This window comes from Pleurodeles waltl, chromosome 11, assembly GCF_031143425.1.
Source record: "Pleurodeles waltl isolate 20211129_DDA chromosome 11, aPleWal1.hap1.20221129, whole genome shotgun sequence".
Taxonomy (NCBI): Eukaryota; Metazoa; Chordata; class Amphibia; order Caudata; family Salamandridae; genus Pleurodeles; species Pleurodeles waltl.
Window position 1 is genome coordinate 97,758,328 of NC_090450.1, and position 23,115 is coordinate 97,781,442.

General features: G+C 42.0%; 1 protein-coding gene across 2 annotated transcripts in view; it reads left to right on the top strand.

Annotated features, from left to right (window-relative positions):
* Window positions 1-23,115, top strand: part of GOLIM4 (golgi integral membrane protein 4) — a 228,212-nt gene that overhangs the window by 166,235 nt on the left and 38,862 nt on the right. For both annotated transcript variants that reach the window (XM_069213211.1, XM_069213210.1), the window contains one exon: window positions 11,438-11,511. In XM_069213211.1, the coding sequence (XP_069069312.1) occupies window positions 11,438-11,511 (74 nt within the window). The remainder of the gene's footprint in view (window positions 1-11,437; window positions 11,512-23,115) is intronic.

Consider the following 23,115-nt stretch of genomic DNA (forward strand, 5'->3'; position numbering starts at 1 on the left):
AGTGCAGTTGATGTCTGTGGGTTTGACAGGTCAGGGTGAGCATTCACGGTAATTCATTAGCATAACAATTGTCCGTTTTATAGCCGCACACCATGTTTGTGAGTAGCACCTGGTGACAAGTGTATTGTATGTTAAAAGTAGATCTGTTTGTTCAGCGGGTTTAATATGCATGCACTCTGAACCCTTAAGATTGTAGCTGCAAGTAGCTCAGCTGTCCGCCATGTTTATTAGAAGCACAGTGTTGCTGAGCATTTTGTGTTTTGGAGGTGCATAGTTATGGAAAGTATTGCAACATTTATATAGCGCTTATTACCCCTGGGTGAGGCGCTGAAGTACTTGCCTAATGGGTAGAGTTCTACACCATGCAGGGTGTTTACTTGGAAGGAATGTTGTCTTTGTTTTGATCTTACATGGGAAGTGTTTCCATGTTATGCGTAGTGTCTGTCTCCATTTGGTGTATTTGTTGTTTGTAGGTCTGTTATGTCTGGTTGAGTAGTTACAGCTCCCCAGCTGAGAGGACCCTCCACACTTGCCATTCTTCCAGGCATGGCTGGGGTCACAATGTGAGAATGTAGTACAACAGCATTTTCATTGCCTGTAGCAAAAGCAATAATGCATTTGATGCGTGACGGGGAAGACATTGTTGGATTTCTATCCTTTGCCGGCCCGTTCTGTTGTCTGCCATTTTCTAAAATGGCCGCCCTGCAAAGAGCATTTTACTACTATAGTGAATTTCCTACAATATGTGGCAGTCATTTAAGGGCAGGATCATTTGTTCATTGGAGAACTGAAGACTGTTTTCACTCTTAGTGTCTTTCTTTCTGGCTCCATAACTGGACCTGTTTTGCTAGTCCTGCAAATTCAGAAGATAAGCAGAACACATACTTTGTTGCTTCTGTTCCTGCTCAGTTTTATTTAATTTATTTCTGTCTTTAGCACTTCAGACTCCTAAGCACCCCATCTATCCTCAATAAATCTGAAACTTGCATTTTTTCAGTCCGTCTAGGCTTCTGCAGTTGTGTGGATTCTTAGCACTCCTCTGAAGTGCAACTCTAGTTGTGCTTGTGCAACCAGTGTTACTCTAACCTTTCCACTCCATCTTCCTCATGCAGCACCCTATCGGTCCTCTCCTATGAACTCTGCCATGTCTGAGCCTCATAGCCTAACCAACCCCTCCCTTCTCCTTTATTTGATTTCTCTAGTTTTTCCCCTCCAAAAGTTTACTATCTTCCACCTGTATACCCAGGGAGGAGAGGTCGAGCTGGTGGATGACTTGTCATTTGACCTCCGATGGAACCAGTTGGCTGCACCAGCTCCTAATATTTCAGAATGCAAGGAGCCCGGAAATCCTGCAGGAAAAAAACCAAGGGGGCACATAATTTCAAGCAAAAGCTTTGCACTACATTTGAGAACAAGAATCCGGACTTCCATTATAATTCCATTTAGTTATGCTGAGTCAAAACAAAGGACCACTATGGCAAATATAAACCCTTTATACTGGTCTGTACATGTAGCGCCTTAGTTTTTCCCTCTTACTGGAGGTGCTAAGTATAGGTGGCCAGTTTTTGCAGCCAGAATCTTTTCTGTATTCACATGCTGTGCATTGTTCCGCAATCTAGTGGTTGGGTCTGGAATATTTAATTTGTGGCAGTAGCCCTTCTTCTCTTTCCTTTTTAGGTTGTAGTGCGTTGATGGGTCCACCTTTTGGTCCTTTGTCCAGCTTCCTGTGTCATCATACTTAGGCTGTTTTCGTGGTCGCTACCTTCAGATAATTTGTTTTCGTCATTGGGTTTGGATGCAAGGCTGAAGGGTCTCCAGGTCTTGAATAAAAAGTAAGATTACGTTTAAGTTTTTGTCAAGGAGTCAGAGGAAATCCATGCAGCATCTTAGAAGAAGGTACCGTTAAAAACAACACCATTGATAGAAAAAGCACTTGGTATGGGGAATACCCGGGCTGGCAAATTTAAGGTCCCCGTAATGGAGAAGACACCGTTCTGGTTTGCACCAACTGGCACTACAAATTTGCTGAAAGGGATCAAAACCATTTCTGTAATCTTTGCCTGCCTCTCTATCACCAGAATGAGTGCTGTGAAACGAGTGCAGCATTTGAGTGAAAAACTTTGAAAGTTAGGAGAAAAAAAGGCAGGCTCACCATGCCAGTCAGGGACAGAAGCACACACACTGAAAGATCTCGGACTCTTAAGCGACGTAGACGATAACATTGCAGATGGGGCTGAAGGTGAAAGCTCGGACATGGAGCTAAAATTTGTTGGTGGGGGGAGCCAAAACAACCAAAGGAAAAGACAACTCGAGTAACTTCGAAAAAACATTTGGGGAGGGAAACTATGGAGAGTCGAAATCGGTAAAATCTGCCTCCGCAAGAAAAAAAGTCATCAACCCCAGGCCAGGTTTGCCAAAAAGATACCACTGGATCCCTTCATAGGGATACCACTGGAGGAAAACACACAGAAAAGACCAAGACATCAAATGACGATCAAGGTCAAGACATTTCCATGCCGAAAGACTCAAAGGTAAAGCAAGAAAGCAAAATATCCAGCAGGGATAAATCTGTGTTAAATATCTAAGCAAAAACCTTAATTTTTTACTGAAATCATTTCTTTATTCCAAATAAATAAGCTAAATCCTAAAATCCAAATATCGCCTGCACATAACCATAACACATACATAAAAGGTGAACCTAACAAAAAAACAAAAAGCACTGTGGTACATAAAAGGAAAAGCTGCTAAACCATCAAGTGGCAAGCAGTCGTCATTCCAGGTCGTGACTGTTGTGGGAAGAAAATATCCTATACAGTGAAGACAATTATTCACTGAGATGAAAGTTCAATCCATTCCCTGAATTATTCAGCAAGTTCCTACTCAAAGACTCAAAGGTGGCAGAAAAAGATGGTGCTTGAGACCCCAAAAAAGACAATGCAACATCAAAGAGGAAATCAAAGTAGGTGATTGGACTGCCAAATTAGAACGAAAGAAGAAACGTCTTGAAGCCAAAATGGCGGCTTTACTCAAGAAGATAAATGATTTTGACGCTTCACTGGGGGGATACAGAACCCCACATAAAATTCAACTAGAAAGGGAAGAACAACAAAGAGATATCGAAAATTTAGGACCACCATTAACTCCTTGACCCCAGGAGGAGAAGGAAGACGAACACCAAATTTTCTACGAGGAAGAAGAAGAGGGTGGTGGGAGCGTCGAAGTCATCCAGGATGAGAAGTGCTCAGAGTTTACAGAAACTCAGTGGCAGGATTTAGCCTTGACCATCCCCACCATGTATGGGCAGGTAATAGAGAGCAGCGTACAAATACAGTGTACAACTGGACGAAGAAAAAACACAATCGTGTTTTTATTAGACGCTTTTACCATCACAGGCAAAACCATTTTTGGCCATGCTTTCAAGACTTTTAGATCAAGGTAGAGAAGCTTTTAGGAATCCTGCAATATGCAGAGCTATAAGACCACGAGAAAAGAAAAAACATAAGCATTCTAGCAAAGATCCTGCTTACATTAAGGGCACAGTACCTGCTGACTCAGTAATAACAGCAACTGCGAGGAAAAGAGCCAACATCCTGGCAACTTCAGGGCCACCCCCTGATAGAGAAAGTAAAAAGATGGACTTGGTTGGGAGGAAGTTCGAAAGAGGTGCAGCTAATCATTAGAGAATAGCTTGTTTGAACGCCCCCCCCTTAACAGATATGCCTGTCAGCAATGTGAAGGAATTGTAGCATTAATGAAGCATCTCTTAGAGTAATACAGAAAAAGAACTGCTGCAATTACAGAGGAAGGTAAAAATATCACCAACACATGCTTAAAATCAACACTAGATTCTGCTGACAGCAAGCAGACAAATGATGACTGTAACTACTATGATGTCACACATGGCTGAGAATATCAGGCTTCAAGCCAGAGGTTGAAGCAAATATCATAAACACACCAAACTATTTGGCAGTTCTGTAGATGACGCACTACAAAAATAAATTTAAAAAGATAATGATGTAGGAAAATCAATAGGAGCCTTAAAATTTAGAGGCAATGTAAGAAGAGGAATCCCTGTCACCAGAAGACCTTTAGGAAGGGGAAGCTTCATTCCTGCAACATCCCATCAAGGATTTCAATCCACTCCACATACAGTCATCATCGCCGCTCCACATACAGTCACAATCATGGCAACTCAGAGCCACTCCACATACAGTTAGAATCTTCACAACCCTTTCGAGGTCAAGCACAAGGGAAAACCTGAACACGCAGAGGAAGAACAACCTCTACTTCAAAGTGACTGCATAACACAAATAAGCCTCTCACACAAAACACCTCTGTGAGGAAGAATAAAGTATTTTCTCCACAAATGGAGGAAAATAACATCAGACAAGTGGATTCTAAATGTATAAAATTCAGATATTGCATAGAATTATTAAAGTTGTCTCCAACAAAAAGAGCAAAGAATCACACAACAAAAGAAACTGCAAGATTAATAAAGAAAATATTATTATTTCAAAAAGATGCAGTAGAGAGGGGTCCACAGAAAGAAATCAAGAAAGGGAACTACTTGACTTATTTCCAAATTCCAAAACCAGATGGAAGTCTTCGTCCAGTTCAAAATTTAAGATTCATAAATAAATTAATCAAAACACAAAAATGCAATATAATAACTCTACAAGAGGTCATTCCACAAATTCAAAAGGAGGACTACTTGGCAACAATAGATCCATAAGGTGCTTACTTTCACATTCTAATGAACCACAATCACAAAAGAGATCTACGGTTTGTGGTGAACAACAAAGAATGTCTTAGCTTTCAGCGTAAAATCTGCAACAAGGGTGTTTACTGAATGCTTGTCAGCAGTAGCAATATACATGTATACCCCAACTTAGACAACTGGCATATAAGAGCAAACTCTTACAAACAATGCAAAGAAGATATTCAAAAAGTGGTATTAACTTTATACAGTCTATGATTTTCAATAAATATAGAAAAATCATCAACAAAACCAAAACAAGAAAAGTTGTTTCTAGGAGCAAGAATCAATACAAAAGACTGAACAGCATGCCTCAGCAAAAAAGAGGCTAGAATCCATTCTACCGTAAACTCTCATCTACCAGAAGAGTCAGTCTCTGATAGGGAGGACAGTGAGGAAAGTACAACGAAAGATGGCACTTGGATACCTTTAATACCAAATGCAAGGCCTCATATGAGACTAAATTAGGAATGGCTGCATCACAGTGGTCACAAACAGGAAGTTGGGAAGATCTAGTGTTTGTAACTCAGAAGATACAGGAGGAAATGGCATGGTGGAACAGAATTTATTAAACAGAGGGAAGATTTTCATGCAAACAACTCCAACAGTAATCATCACTACAGATGCCTCATACTTAGGTTGGGGGTGATCCCATGGGCACTTTGAAAATCAGAGGAATTTGAAAGGAGGGAGAGGCAGTACAACATAACCGCTTGCCACTAAAGACAGTGTCCCAAGTCTTAAAATCCTTTCAGAAACAGTTGTGGGGAAAGGACATTCTAATCCAAACAGACAATACAACAGCAGTGTTTTATATCAACAAACAGGGGGCACTCAATCTTACTCCTTATCAAGACTAGCGCAAAAAATGTGAATTTGGGCACTAGAAAGGAAGATACACTTAACAGCTAATCATCTTCCAGGGAAGATGATGTTCAAGCGGACATATTAAAGCAGAAAGGCTACAATCACTGAAGAGTGAGAGTTGAATCAGTCAGTACTCCGACAGATTTTTCATGAGTGGGGAACACCAGAAATAGGTTTATTCACATCATACACAAACATAGAATGCACAAACTTTGCATCCTGGCACGCACACCACTGGTCCTTGGGGAATGCCAAGATTCCACAACCACCCCTTCCCCCTCAAATCCTGTATTACACATAGTAATAAAAAAATGTAAACAAAAAAAAAGTAAAAAATAATTTTGGTTACACCAAAACAAACATTCTAAAACTTCCAAAAAAGACAAGATCTGTTATCAATGCAAGAGCCGAAGGTACTCCATCCCAAACCTGATCCCTTGAATCTAGCAGCATGGCTCCTGAAGACTTCGAATTTGGACATCTAAACTTACCTGAAAAGACAATGGCAGTATTAAGAGAAGCAAGCAGATCAATACCAGAAGATGTACAAAACAAAATGACAAAAATACACAAATTGGTGAAAAAATTCAGGACAGTTACATCAGCATACATCAGCGGTAACAGTGCTTAAATACATCACACATCTCTTAGAGAAAAAGTCTAATTTCATCCTGTTGGTCCTGGCCCTTTTTTGCAGGGTTATCCCCAAATTGTTTGCCTTCTTCCTCCTATTTTTCTGACGTGTTTCTGTTGGCTTTAGGACTCTAGGCTCTTTACTACGCTAACCAGTGCTAAAGTGCTTATGCTCTCTGTCTAAAATGTATTGGTGATTGGTTTCTCCATGATTGGCATATTTGATTTACTAGTAAGCTCCCGGTAAAGTGCACTATGTGTGCCCAGGGACTGTAAATCAAATGCTACAAGTGGGCCCGCAACACCGATTGTGCCACCTGTATGAGTAGCCCTGTAAACATGTCTCAAACCTACCACTGTATTGTCTCTGTGTGCTGTTTTAAACTGAGATTTCGACCTGGCAAGTGCCCCATTTACCAGGCCTAACCCTTCCCTTTTACTACATGTAAGTCACCCCTAAAGTAGGTCGGCCAAGGCTGCCCAATGGGCAGGATGCAGTGTATTTAAAAAGTAGGACATGTACTGATGTGCTTTGCGTGTCCTGGTACAGAAATATGCTTCACTATTTCATGGCCTATCTCTCCCATAGGTTCGCACAGCGAATGCCTTGAAATATCTTTTAAGTGTAATTTCCCATTGGGAGCAGATAGAGATATGGAATTTGGGGTCTCTGATCCCACAGTTCAAATACATCTTTTGGTGAAATTGTTTTTTTGAATTGTAAGTTTAAAAATGCCACTTTTATAAAGTGGGCATTTTCTTGCCTAACAATTCTGTGCCTCTGTCTGTCTGCTGAATACACATATGTTGTCAGGATGACAGTTGGACTGTTTGTGCATTCACACAAAAGACGCTGGAGTGTGCCCTGCATATCCTGATGGCCCATCACTAAGCTGATGGGTCTTCCTGAGCCAGAGTGGTGAGAGGACCTTACACTTGCACCTGAATAGGGCTGTGCATGCCTTACACAAAGCAGTCTCCACCCCCCTGGAGTGTGTCTTGGGCCAAAGCTGGAGAAGGCAGGGTCCTGTGCACTGCAAAGACTTCTCTTTGAAGTTTGCCTACTGCAAAGACAGAAATGGGTATAAGTACGAGACCTCTGCCCCACATAGTTAGAATCCTTCTAGACTGAGGAACTTCTGCCAGTAAAAAGAGCTGGATGCCTTAGGGGGGACTTCCACTCTGCCTGTTGGTTTGTTGTTCTGGCCTTCTGTTTGCTGCTTGTGTCCTGGGTGTGAAAGGACTGGACTTTGCTTTCTACATCCTGCTTTCCAAGGTTCTCCAAGGGTTAGCTTTCAAAACATATAGTTTATTAAACATTAAAAGGTCTGCTCTAAGCTGACTCAAAGTTCTTACAGCGTTCTGAGCTGAAACCTCTGCACTAGCTTAAATCACACAGTTCTAACATTTGCTGTGCGTACATATAGTTCCCATAAAATGGTCCAATCAGGTTAGAGTGAAAAGGTACAATCTTCAACTCATTAGTTATCAGGATCCCCCACATTGCAGTTTCTCAAAGCATCCTTCAAACTTATAAATTACACATTGGACCAGCGTGTACTCTGCAGGTGTACTGATTCAATTAATTAGAATATTTTATGGTTATCTCGTAGAAAAAAACATTTCACATGGGAATGAAAGCAAAGACACATCAGGGTTGTTAATTTGGACTTTAACTTTGCCTAAAATTAAAATACACACGTGTCACTAAGCAAGATGACAACCAAACATTAGCCATTTTAAACACAGGCCTACATTAACTGTGGTCAATCCAAACATGAAAGAAAACCTTGTCATGTTTATATGTTAAATAAGTGCCAAACTTTGAATAAAGCAAAACCCATGCACTGTACGAGCAAGAGTCCAGCTGTGCTACTATTGTTCGTGTGTGTCTTAGCATGACAATTGGAAAGGCTGTATGTAGCAGCTTGATGAGCCTAAGATGGCAGGCTCAAAAGTAGACCGTTAAAAATTAAGATTATTTTTTAATATTTTTATTGAGATGCACTTTCCATTACCCCAGACCACCTAAGTATATATTTATCTGAAAGTAAATGCTGCCCTCCCCCCCTTTTTGCCTCCATTTACATCTCATCCTACACATTATTTTTCATATTAATCTTCTAGTTCTCCATATATTTTAACCCTTCATCTATCCTTGGACCCAACCAGGCTAGAGGATTTAACCCAACAAAAATTGAGCAATAAAGTATGTAACACCCTAAATTACTGTTAGGAGAATACTTGTCACCATGCGTGTCACAACCCTGTCAGGTTTTGCGAAGTGCCATTTTCAAGTCACCAGACCTCAGAGCAGTCAGTCCCCTCATGTCAGACCACTCTGAGCCCCTTCAGTTTGAGAAGTGGTTCCAGAATGCACCATTCAGGAGATCTCTTCATTCTTCCCTCTATTGGCTCACTATGCATCCATTACTCCCGACGATCCTCAATCTCAGCTCATACATGAAGTGCAGTTTTATAACCCTCCTACTAATTTCAAGCTTCCTCATCTAAAAGAATTTGTTTCGAAACTTCATCTCTTATTTCCAGTGTCATTTTCATTGTGTTACATTCTCATAATCCTCAGTCATAATGCTGCATGACAGTTCCTTTCCTAGGTGTCTCTGTTTGTCATGATGTTTAGCTTCCTTTACAAAATGGGCATGGACTCCCAAATAGCTCTTTGACCTTAAGCTTGGGACAGGCATGGCGATGCGCCTGCTCCTTCATGCTTTTCCACTAGATTGTGAAACTTCACGCGAGTCGTTCTATTTATTACAGGCTTGTAATTTACTCTAAGATCACCATAATCTGTCTGATTTATTCTGCATGCCCACTAGGCCTCAGTTTCACTCCTCCTGTTTCTTTTTGCTCAGTGGGCTGCATTGTCATCATTCTTAAAGGGTACAGAAGCTTGTGGTACACTCCCAAAAACTGTCTTGAGCACATTAGGTGCAGGTCTAGGTCTGATGCAGCAATACGTTTATTTGGGAAGCTCCTCATCTCTAAACATCTAGTGTGCAAATAGTGGATGTTTATCAGTCTGCCCCACACAGGCAAACATGCAGCAGCCATCCTGGTGTAGCCAGGCTTCCAGCTCTCCACTTTCAGCCTACATCGTTTAAAGGAGTCCTGTTGGGAGCTCCTGACCTCTCGTTGGTTCTTAACCCACAATGCTCCAGTGAGAGCCATTCTTACACTTTCTTCTCTTATTCCAGTTCCCACTTGACCTCAAAGTCCAGATGCCCCAACCCCTTCAATTTGTATTTTGATTAAGGTGCATGTACCTCTTAAGGGACCAGGTGTTACCCGATAGATTTGAAAGCAACAGGGGTCTTCATTTAGATGGTTGTTGTGAAAATGCCATCGGAGGGGTTATCAATGTAGGATAAACACCATTCTGGAATTTGAGAAAAGCAAGTAAACATTTTTGCAACTGATAGGTTTCTACTGCCAGATGCACATCAACAGAATTCTGATGATGCTGTTTAGCCTAGTCTTGATATCCATGAAATAATTTGTACATTTATCCTTGTTTAAATAAATATATAGAAAAAAGGCATTGAGTATCTGAACCATGCCCTCTCATGCGCAGACCAGGCTTTTTGTGCTTAGCCATCTCTACATGAACCTGGTGAGTGAGAGCAATGTGCGTCCTGCCATTTTAGCCATCTTAGGAGAGTAGTCAAGACACCAGTATGTAATGTTTTGATACTCACCAGCTGAAACTGAGAGTCTTATTGTCACAGTGGCTAGGGTCATTTTTTTGTAATGTGAAAATTCTGTGTATCCATTAAATCTATTTATATCTATATCCATAAGGGTAAAGGACCGCTATGAAGGTACAACTTCAAAGACGAGACACAAAAACGCAGTTGGTCGATGAGCACTACCTATTTACTATTTTAAAGATTCTGTCCTATCTTGCTATCTTGGCTGCTAAAGGCCAGTTTGTTTGGAGTGTTTGTGAGACTCTAAGCTTTAATGCTTCTAAAGGCGTGTAGTCAAAATTGAGCCAGCAGTAGCCCTGCAGTGCCCTCTGTAGCCTCTAGGCTATTGCCATCCAGGTGCCGGGGTGAGACTGGCAAATGTTTCATGCCACTGCCCTGACATTAAGAACTTACCAGGTTTCCACCTCACTCTGCGGTCAAATAAAGTGGATGAATTAGCCAACTCATCTATTTTACAGACTTAAGCATAATGTAGAAAGAAAACATGTGTTCTATTCCAAATGGCGGTGCACTCAAAGGCAATACTGATGACATGCCTAGCCTTGAGTTGCTTTTAGTATGCTTTCGTCAGCCCAAAGCTGTAGTTTCATAATTAGAAAATTTGCCACTTCTTGTGGTGAGTTTTCAGTGAGCCAAAGGTTATTTGTTCTGGATCTGAATATCTAAAATTTAGTTTGTCTCGATCTATTTACGCATTACTGCCTGTTGCATTTGGCTGTAATGGCTATTAAAGGCCCCGAACCAGAGTTATGCTCACAAGTGCAGAACAGCTCTGTTATAACTGTTCTATCCCCAGTCAGAAGAGCTAAAAGACTATTCGAACATTCACCTTCTTGGATAGACTGTTCTATAATTAACAAGGAAATGCAGAACAGCAAGCATTGAAAGTTAGAGTGAAAGTTTGTACCTGAGGCATTGTTAAATGTCTTCAGTAGAGCTCACAGCATTCAAAGGTGCTAACAGCTGTTACACACTATTACAACAGAAAGGTGTGGGAGGGAACTGTCCCGATTAGTTTTTTGGAAGTGGGCCACATAAAGAAGTGTTATTGATGGTTCCCGCCTCAAAAAAGAAATATAGTAAGAAGTGTATTGGTGGAAATAAAAAAAACGTATCTTATGATGCCAAATAAAGGCCCTGATTTAGAGTTTGGCAGAGGGGTTACTCCGTCACGACGTGACAGATATCCCTTCCACCGTATTACAATTCCATTGTTATAGTCTGTGGAACCTTTAATATGGCGGATGGGATATCGGCCACGTTTGTGAAAGAGTAGCCCACTCGCCCAAACTCTAAATCAGGCCTAGAGTTTGTATGAAGAATATATGAAGTATCCAGAGATGTCTGTAAAGTTTTAAAATGTTTTTAAATATAACAAATAACTATTTTCAGGCATTTGAAACTTCTAAGTAAATCAACTAATAGATATATTTTAAATTGCACATTGCAGACAGCAAGCCCACTATGAACACATGGACCATGATATAGTACAAGGGGAAGAAGAACAGGTTATCCAAGAGGGAGGTAAGAACAGTTTGTTTTCTATAAACAGCATTTCAGTGTGTCACACAATAACCATTTCATGCCTTTTATCTGTTTTCAAAATCTGGGATGTACAGTATTGCTCCTAAGGAGCAGGATGCTGTAACCCTTTATGTTTTCGTTCTCTGAAACACAGGATCATTTGTCAAAGATTTGTGACAAGAAATTAAGTCATTTGCCAACTGTCCTGCAGCGTTGTACTGTTGAAAGGATCTGAAATGAGTTTGTGTTTTACTGTGATGAAATCTAGATGTCTGAAAGCAGGAGCTTTAGCCATGAACCGTACTGCACTTTAGCCATGACTTTAAATAAAAAAGATGTATATAGAAGGGTGTACCGCAATCGTGCCTCAGTACTTATGGGAATGTCATTTTCCATTGACAAAGCGTCTTTTTAGGTCGCAGCCTACCAGACAGCGTAGCTGTCTTTGCTAAAGACAACTTAGGGAGTTTCAGAAAGTTGACCTGGGAATGTTTTCAGCCCATTGCTTACCATTGGCTTTGTGGTCTGTAACTCACATTTGTCTTGCTTCCACGATGCTGGCTGAGCCTCCCCAGGTTCACTTCCTCCCACCCCATGCCAAAAGCTTAAGTTCGATGGCATCTGTCGCTGTAGATACGCATGTTCTGCATAGCTCGCCATCTGGTGTTGGGCCGGAGTGTTACAAGTTGTTTTTCTTCGAAGAAGTCTTTCGAGTCACGGGACCGAGTGACTCCTCCTTTTGTCTCCATTGCGCATGGGCGTCGACTCCATCTTCGATTGTTTTTTTTCCGCCATCGGGTTCGGACGTGTTCCTGTCGCTCCGAGTTTCGGAACGGAAAGATAGCTAATTTCGGAAGATTTTCGTCGGTATTGTTGCGTTCGGGATCGGCGTAGTTAGATTCAACACCGCGTCGAAGGATCGAAGAGCTCCGGTGCCCTTCGGGGTAGTTTTTCGATCCCCCGTCGGGGCCTGGTCGGCCCGACCGCGTGCTGAAGAACGCCGATGGAACGGACCCCGTTCCGTTTCTGCCCCAAATGCCACAATAAATACCCCTATACAGACCAACAGTTGGTCTGTAACCTGTGCCTGTCACCTGAGCACAGTGAAGACACCTGCGAGGCCTGTCGTGCGTTCCGGTCCCGAAAAACACTCCGAGACCGTCGAGCCAGAAGACTTCAGATGGCGTCCGCGCCGACAGCCCACCGAGAGTTCGAGGAACAAGAGGAGGAAGGTGCCTTCTCGATCCAAGACTCGGACTCCGAAGGATTCGACGATACACAAACCGTGAGTAAGACGTCGAAAACCACTCAAAAGAAGATTTACAAGGCCCAGGGGACGCCACTGCCACCAGGCCATGGCTCGACCCATAAATTCGGTGACCGACCGTCGGCACCAAAAAAGGCCCAAACAGTGCCGAGATCGTCCGACTCCGGTCGAGACACCGGCGCGCAGCCTTCTCGGGACCGAGAAAGTGCTGGAGACAAGCATCGACACCGAGATGCCGGTGTAGACGCGGCTCGACGCCGAGACAGCGGCCCCGAAGAAGATCGGCGCCGAGAGGTTTCGGCCCCGAAAAAGAAAAAAGTCACCTCGGAGCCGAAAAAAGACGCAGACAGGGTTTCGGTCCCGAAACAAACTGCAACCGACCCAGCTTCAGGCTCTTATACAGAAGAGCACTCGCTAACCTCCCAAATGCAAAAGCATAGGTTTGACGAAGAGCTACAATCAACTGATGTTGACCATACGCAAAAGCGTATTTTCATACAGCAGGGGACAGGAAAAATAAGCACCCTTCCCCCTATTAGAAGAAAGAGAAGGTTGGAGTTCCAAACTGAACAGACACCACAACCAAAAGTGGTTAAAAAGGTTACCCCACCACCCTCTCCTCCGCCCGTGATTAACGTCTCACCAGCACAAACTCCATCACACTCCCCAGCTCACACCACCATGAGCCAGGGTGACCAAGATCAAGACGCATGGGAACTATACGACGCCCCAGTGTCAGATAACAGTCCGGAGGCATACCCTACGAAGCCATCTCCACCAGAGGACAGCACCGCGTATTCTCAAGTGGTGGCTATAGCAGCACAATTTCATAATGTAAGCCTCCACTCTGAACAGGTCGAGGATGATTTTTTGTTCAATACACTCTCCTCCACCCACAGCTCATACCAAAGCCTGCCTATGCTCCCTGGTATGCTCCGGCACGCAAAAGACATCTTTAAGGAGCCGGTCAAAAGTAGGGCAATCACACCAAGGGTGGAAAAGAAGTATAAGGCGCCTCCTACAGACCCGGCTTTCATCACTACACAGCTGCCACCAGACTCTGTCGTTGTAGGTGCAGCTAGGAAAAGGGCCAACTCCCACACATCTGGAGATGCACCACCCCCAGATAAAGAAAGCCGCAAGTTCGATGCAGCTGGTAAGAGAGTCGCAGCACAAGATGCAAACCAGTGGCGCATCGCGAACTCCCAGGCACTACTTGCGCGCTATGACAGAGCCCATTGGGATGAGATGCAACATCTCATTGAACATCTGCCCAAGGACCTACAAAATAGGGCAACACAAGTGGTTGAGGAGGGACAGACCATTTCCAACAACCAGATCCGCTCCTCCATGGACGCTGCAGATACAGCTGCACGGACAATTAATACATCTGTAACTATTAGAAGGCATGCATGGCTCAGAACGTCTGGATTTAAGCCAGAGATTCAGCAAGCAGTTCTCAATATGCCTTTTAACGAAAGAGAACTGTTCGGTCCAGAAGTGGACACAGCCATTGAGAAACTTAAAAAAGACACGGACACTGCCAAAGCCATGGGCGCGCTCTACTCCCCGCAGAGCAGAGGGAATTACAGCACATTCCGTAAAACACCCTTTAGAGGAGGGTTTCGGGGTCAGAGCACACAAGCCAGCACCTCACAAGCAACACCGTCCAGTTACCAGGGACAGTATAGAGGAAATTTTCGGGGACAATATAGAGGAGGGCAATTCCCTAGGAATAGAGGAAGATTTCAAAACCCCAAAACCACTACTACTAAACAGTGACTCACATGTCACTCACCCCCTCCACACAACACCAGTGGGGGGAAGAATAAGTCATTATTACAAAGCATGGGAGGAAATCACTACAGACACTTGGGTTCTAGCAATTATCCAACATGGTTATTGCATAGAATTTCTACAATTCCCTCCAAACATACCACCAAAAGCACAAAATTTGACAAAACATCATTCCAATCTCCTGGAGATAGAAGTGCAGGCACTATTGCAAAAGAATGCAATCGAATTAGTGCCAAACACACAAATAAACACAGGAGTTTACTCACTGTACTTTCTGATACCAAAGAAGGACAAAACGCTGAGACCAATCCTAGACCTCAGAGTAGTGAACACTTTCATCAAATCAGACCACTTTCACATGGTCACACTACAAGAGGTATTACCATTGCTAAAACTACACGACTACATGTCAACTTTAGACCTCAAGGATGCTTATTTCCATATACCAATACACCCATCGCACAGGAAATACCTAAGGTTTGTATTCAAAGGAATACATTACCAATTCAAGGTACTGCCTTTCGGATTAACAACCACACCAGGAGTCTTTACCAAATGTCTAGCGGTAGTCGCTGCACACATAAGAAGGCAGCAAATACATGTGTTCCCATATCTAGACGACTGGCTAATCAAGGCCCATTCGTTAATAGAGTGCTCAAATCACACAAATCAGATCATACAAACCCTCTTCAAACTAGGGTTCACCGTCAACTTCACAAAATCCAACATTCTGCCGCGCAAGGTACAACAATACCTAGGAGCCATAATAGACACATCAAAGGGAGTAGCCACTCCAAGTCCCCAAAGAATTCAAAATTTCAACACCATCATACAACGCATGTATCCAACACAAAGGATACAAGCAAAGATGGTATTACAACTCCTAGGCATGATGTCTTCATGCATAGCCATTGTCCCAAACGCAAGACTGCACATGAGGCCCTTACAACAGTGCCTAGCATCACAGTGGTCTCAAGCACAGGGTCATCTTCTAGATCTGGTGTTAATAGACCGCCAAACTTACCTCTCGCTTCTGTGGTGGAACAACATAAATTTAAACAAAGGGCGGCCTTTCCAAGACCCAGTGCCACAATACGTAATAACAACAGATGCTTCCATGACAGGGTGGGGAGCACACCTCGATCAACACAGCATACAAGGACAATGGAACGTACATCAAACAAAACTGCATATAAATCACCTAGAACTTCTAGCAGTTTTTCAAGCACTAAAAGCTTTCCAACCAATAATAGTTCACAAATACATTCTCGTCAAAACAGACAACATGACAACAATGTATTATCTAAACAAGCAAGGGGGGACGCACTCCACGCAGTTAAGCCTGCTAGCACAAAAAATTTGGCGTTGGGCAATTCACAACCAAATTCGCCTAATAGCACAATTTATACCAGGGATCCAAAATCAACTCGCAGACAATCTCTCTCGAGATCACCAACAGGTCCACGAATGGGAAATTCACCCCCAAATTCTGAACACTTATTTCAAACTCTGGGGAACACCTCAGATAGACTTGTTTGCGACGAAGGAGAACGCAAAATGCCAAAACTTCGCATCCAGATACCCACACAAACAGTCCCAAGGCAATGCCCTATGGATGAACTGGTCAGGGATATTTGCTTACGCTTTTCCTCCTCTCCCTCTCCTTCCTTACCTGGTAAACAAACTCAGTCAAAACAAACTCAAACTCATATTAATAGCACCAACTTGGGCAAGGCAACCCTGGTACACAACGCTGCTAGACCTATCAGTAGTACCCTGCATCAAATTGCCCAACAGGCCAGATCTGTTGACACAACACAACCAAAAGATCAGACACCCAGATCCAGCATCGCTGAATCTAGCAATCTGGCTCCTGAAATCCTAGAATTCGGGCACTTACAACTTACCCAAGAATGTATGGAAGTCATAAAGCAAGCACGAAGGCCATCCACCAGGCACTGCTATGCAAGTAAATGGAAGAGGTTTGTTTGCTACTGCCATATTAATCAAATACAACCATTACACACAACTCCAGAACATGTAGTGGGTTACTTGCTTCACTTACAGAAATCTAACCTGGCTTTCTCTTCCATTAAAATACACCTTGCAGCAATATCTGCATACCTGCAGACTACCTATTCAACTTCCCTATATAAGATGCCAGTCATTAAAGCATTCATGGAGGGACTTAGGAGAATTATACCACCAAGAACACCACCTGTTCCTTCATGGAACCTAAATGTGGTCCTAACTAGACTTATGGGTCCACCTTTTGAACCCATGCACTCCTGCGAAATACAGTTCCTAACCTGGAAGGTGGCATTTCTCATCGCCATTACTTCCCTAAGAAGAGTAAGCGAGATTCAGGCGTTTACAATACAACAACCTTTTATACAACTTCACAAAAATAAGGTTGTCCTAAGGACCAATCCTAAATTTTTGCCAAAGGTTATTTCACCGTTCCATCTAAATCAAACAGTGGAACTTCCAGTGTTCTTTCCACAGCCAGATACCGTAGCGGAAAGGGCACTACATACGCTAGATGTCAAAAGAGCATTGATGTATTACATTGACAGAACAAAGAACATCAGAAAGACTAAACAACTATTTATTGCATTTCAAAAACCTCATGCAGGAAACCCAATATCAAAACAAGGTATAGCCAGATGGATAGTTAAATGCATCCAAATCTGCTACCTTAAAGCTAAACGACAGCTGCCCATTACACCAAGGGCACACTCAACCAGGAAAAAAGGTGCTACCATGGCCTTTCTAGGAAACATCCCAATGCAAGAAATATGTAAGGCAGCCACATGGTCTACGCCTCACACATTCACCAAGCACTACTGTGTAGACGTGTTATCCGCACAACAAGCCACAGTAGGTCAAGCCGTATTAAGAACATTATTTCAAACTACTTCCACTCCTACAGGCTGATCCACCGCTTTTGGGGAGATAACTGCTTACTAGTCTATGCAGAACATGCGTATCTACAGCGACAGATGCCATCGAACTGAAAATGTCACTTACCCAGTGTACATCTGTTCGTGGCATCAGTCGCAGTAGATTCGCATGTGCCCACCCGCCTCCCCGGGAGCCTGTAGCAGGAAGTTACCTTCAAATATTTGTATATGTATCATCTCAACCTTAAATAGGTACATACTTAGTCACTCCATTGCATGGGCACTATTACTACAATTCAACTCCTACCTCACCCTCTGCGGGGAAAAACAATCGAAGATGGAGTCGACGCCCATGCGCAATGGAGACAAAAGGAGGAGTCACTCGGTCCCGTGACTCGAAAGACTTCTTCGAAGAAAAACAACTTGTAACACTCCGGCCCAACACCAGATGGCGAGCTATGCAGAACATGCGAATCTACTGCGACTGATGCCACGAACAGATGTACACTGGGTAAGTGACATTTTCATTATAGTACCCTTCCAAGTCCTCTCTTTCTTTAAACAGGCCTTTAAATCTTATTATCTCCTCACAATTGCTATACATTCAAAGATAGAGGTCAATGTCAAGCTGTATTGTCCAGTGAGCTCGTGAGAGATAAGAGGAATGCAGATTTATTAATTTTTTTAGGCACAGAGAGATAAGTGACTTCAATCACAGGATGTTGCAACAGTGATGCTGTCCCTGCATGTTTGCTTCAGTTGGTTTCTTAGCCAGTAGAACTTGCCTTTTTGTCCCTCTGCTACACTAGCAGAGTCTGGTGACCAAAAAGAAGGGTCTTAATCAGAAGGAATCGGCACCACTTCCCAAACATATAACTCACAGGCCTGGAAATGCTGCGTATTTCCCTCGCAGGACACTTTTGAGGCCTCTCCTTGCCTCATCTCCTGCGCAACACTGCTGTCAACAGCTGTTCTGTTGCTTCTTGCTTGCAGAGGTGTTTCTGGGGAGGGCAAAACTTTCTGTCACATTTTCAGCATAGCTTTGCAATATTTAAAGATAGCACCGAATTAATACCTGACCTGCCCTACAGGCTGTTCATTAGTGACTTTCATCTCACTATAAGCATAAAAAAGAAATACTCTGGAAAGTGATTTGCAGCAGCAGGATATAATGAAACAAGTTGTGCTGGTAGCAATAAGCACCTTTCAGGCATCCTTGTCCCTGCAGAATTCCAAATTAAACTTGAACGGTCATAATATTAAATGCCATCATTGGTGTTAAATGCATGAAAAACTTAAGTTAGCAATGAAACCTGGCATGTCATCCAGATCCATATAAACCTTCTGATTAGTTTACCTACTTTGTAAAATTGTAAAGAGTTTGTTTTAACAAGAACATTTATCCCAAGACAAAAATCGAAAATTCTTTGGTTATTTTGTACTAATTGATAGCATTTTTATGGAATTCGCTGTTAAGCTTCAAAATAATTATACCATATCCTATACAATAACGCGTCTTGCATAAATTTCTGACAGTTCATGTATAAACAAGTTTATATTCTGTCTCCATATTTCGAGGGCACTCCTGTTTTTCAGTTCTGTACATTCCATTCACGAATAATTGGTTTTAGGTGTGGCTGCTCAATGCGTTCCATTGACCTCAACCAAGACTCCAATTTCCAGACTGCACTGATGTAAAATTGAAAACCAAGGACTGGAAATGATTTCTCAGATTGGCACCCAATCATGTGGTAACCTTAGTTCATTTAGAAGTAGGAGCACTGGGTGCATTGTGAAACTAAAACCGAATAATGCTTTTTTTTAAAAAAATTACATTATTTTAAATGGGTCTTCAATTGTTCGACTGAGAATATGAAACATCTTTTCAGTCTCGTCCCATGCTTACTTTAATCTGGACCTCGATTTGATGGCTGTCAGCATTTTGCCTGCTTTTTGAATATCTGCTTAAATTATATGTGGCAACGGTGTCAATTTAGATCTAGTTCAATCTCTGCAACACTGTTCTTGACACAGGATATGTCCCAAATTTGTCCACTTTGTGTGTTGTTAGCGACGGTCACCGCAAGTTTACCTTTGGCTCAACCTTTCCCAAAAATGTATTCTTATAAACATTTCACGCTTTAGTTTCTGCACAGCCATTAGATGTATATTGCTGTGGGGTATTTTCAGCTGTCTTGTAAGTTTACAGCAATATTGGGAGATCCTAAAATGTGTCTTGGGTGTGGTCATCACTACTCAGAATGTAATACGTGTCCTTTCGCTAATGTTGAACACCCCAGCAGTACCATATGTAGATGAGTGCTACACTCCTGATGCAGAATGTGCACTCAGTATGCTGTAGCTGTTAGTATTTTACTGACTGTCTCATCTAGACTCCGCTGAAGCCTGTCTGTCAAATTGAAAGTTATCTGGCATAATCAGAGCTTTTTTGTTTCTTTTCTGCCAAAAATACTGCTTCGGGATGGAGGAAGCCTGCTCAATGAACAAAAAAGTGTGCCGGCTAATTCACCATGCCATGGTTAACCAATCCGTTTCTGGAAGAATTAAGAATTTTTCTATATTCACTAATAATACGTTCATCAATCTAGCAAAGCAACAAAGAGATTTTTAGTGTTTTTATAGAAACGCACAGGTGACTCCTCTAGTCCACAATCCCTTTGCATCCAAGGGACAGATGGAGAGCACCGACCCTGCTGTCTCCCCAACCACAAAAGGTTTGAGTCCTATATTCAGTCTTTCAGCCCTCCCTGAGACCATCCTGTGTGTCAAAGTGGATTAAATCACAATAATAGTTGCTTTCAACAGTTGATGTTGAAAGCAGCAATTATTGTGATTTAATCCACTTTGACACATTGTCCTGAGGATGGTCACATGGATGGTTTGAGCCTTGAGAGAACAAAACATCAACTTTATTCTCTCCATGACGCAATTCTTCACATGAGCTGCTTAAGTCCATTAGGAGTGATTTCTGTTCGTTTGAAAGACTGCATATAGGACTCAAACCTTTTGTTTATACGCTGTTTGAAGATTTATTCATTTATGGAATGTGATTTATGGTTAATTATAACATTAATAGTATTTAATATCGCTGAAATATTTGGATGCAAATGATTTCTCCATGAACATTGTGTGCTTTACAGTTTAGATTACCCAGTTCTGTGGGGAATATTGGGTTACCCTGTTTATTTATAACAATGGTTGACCAATCAACACTCTTTTGCTTTCCCACAAAGCAGGGGCTGTCTTTGGAAAATAAAAATAAGAATTAGCAATGTCTGTGGTGCCCTTGAAGTTGTTTTTCCCTAAGGAGTGTGTTTTTTTTATTTTTACTATTTTCCTGTCTGAAATTGCTGTGGTTTGTGCAGATGACTAAACAGAAATAACAGCAGCTTACGTCACTTTGGAAAGCTCACCCTTAGTAGGGAGGGCCTTCTGAAATCATTCATGTTAAATGGCCAAAGCCAACAGGTCTTGCTTAAGTGCCGATTGGCTTTGTCAGTGTTTTTAGCCTTTTGTTCAGTAGTGTGATTGCTGTGCAGCATGGCTAAAAGTGAAAGAAAAAAAATAAAAGTGTTGCTGTGTTATAGTATTTTCTTTTTCTTCACTTTCACCAATGCTACACAGCAGAGGCATGGCTGTACAACATGGCTTAAAAACATTGACAAAGCCAAAGAGTGGAGGCTTTGTCAATTATTTTTTTTGCCATGTTGCTCAACAGCATGGCTGTTGTGCAGCATTGTCGAAGGAAGAAAAAAAATGCTCTATGAAACGTCCAGCATTGATGGCGTCATATCCGTTGTTTTTTTTTTTTTGTTTTTGTTTTTTACTTTCACCATGTTGCACAGATACAACAACAAGGCAAAAAGCACAGAGACAAAGCCAGTAGATCTTGAATAGGCAAGACCTAATGGCTTTGCCAATGCTTGTTTTCTAATAACAGACGCTGTTGGTTGACTCTACATTAAAGTTTACAAGAAGAAAAAAGTATGACTTGGAGTTCATCTTCCCACATTTTATGCAGATCCATAAAGCAAGGGCGTAAAAATAAGAAACGTTTCCAATGACATTTCCTAGTTACAAATGTTGTGAATCACCTTGCTGGTCCTATTACATGTTATTTAACAATGTGCTTTTAGGTGTTGTTAGATAATTACATAAATATTTTGAAGTCATAAGCTTTACATTTGGTGTTTGTTGTATTTTGCCTATATGATGTGCAATTAATGGGTTTTAAAGCGAACCACAATTGGCAAATGTCAGTGTTTTTTTCGTTTTTGCTTTGTAATCTTAATTGTGTTTTAACTGTCATTTTAAAGTGAATTTCAGAAACTTGTTGAAACCTGTGTAGAGGTACAACTGGTCCTAAACATCACTTCACCTGTAGGTTTTTTTCAGTGTGTTTTTTTTTCTTTTTTCTTTTTCTTTTTTTGTGATTCACTACTTCCATCTTTTCAAAAATGATTTCCTGTGCTGGGAATTAGGTTGTGCACACTGTGTGAGTTAGCTGCAAAACCTGGCTTGTGGCCCAGTCCAGCCTAAGAACCACTGCTTGAAACCATCTCCTAATGCAGATGACTGTGTCATGGCCGGAGGGATCTCTACCTAGATAAATCAGGCAGGCACAACATTTGGCTGTGGGGCCAGGCCTTCCGCAAGGCACTACTGCTATCACCTTGTGGACAGTAATCCACCACTGCCACAACTTTTGTCGCTGAGCAGTAATAGTTGACTGCAACGCATGGCCCCTAGCCAGGCCCAGCCTCCAACTGACTGGGGTTTGAGGGACAACCCACCGGTCTCAGCTCTCTTACAAAGAGCTGAAAGGAGGGGTTGTAAGTATTTATTATGACCTAGTACATCCAGAACTTTATAGCATAATACAAGTAACAGCTCCAAATGGTCTCCTTGATCGTTCTTTGGATCTGATGCCACTGATTAATACAAAGAGACGTAATCGGCAACTGAAAAAATTTAGTTGGGTTTGCTGTAACAGAAAAGGAGGAACTAATGTAAATTATATCACATGGTGTTTCAGAAATGTGTATTCTAAAGACTTGTGATAGGAAAGGAAGTCTGCTCTTTTCTCTCCTTGAAGAAAATTAAATTCAAGAAAAGATTTTGATTTGGTCTAAAGTAGTTTTATTGATGTGAACGTTTTTTTATGTTTTTTTTTTTACGATGTTAGTCGAAATACCACGAAGTTGTAGACTCTGGAGTACATGGTCCTCACTGTTTGTTGATCTGCAAATTCAAAGATCTGGCAACACGTAGATTATTCATCCACCAGCTCTTCAGAAAAGTCTGTTGAAAAAAGTGTGCAGTGATGACTAGGATCATGAGACGTGGTGCCCTAGTAATGGTCGACACAAAGCAGAACTTAACAGTTCTTTTTGCCATGTGACATACTCCTACCAGTAATTCCCTCATTAATTACCCCATTTTACCCCTTCCATTGACCATGGCTGGGTCTCATGGGTGGTGCTGTTGGTGCAACAGTACAGACCCTTGGAGCCACATTTGTTATTACAGAGCACAAGTTTCCATGTGTAATAATTAATCCCCCCAAATACAGGAGGCAGCAGAATGTAATTTCAACCTGCTTTACAAGCTTTGTCC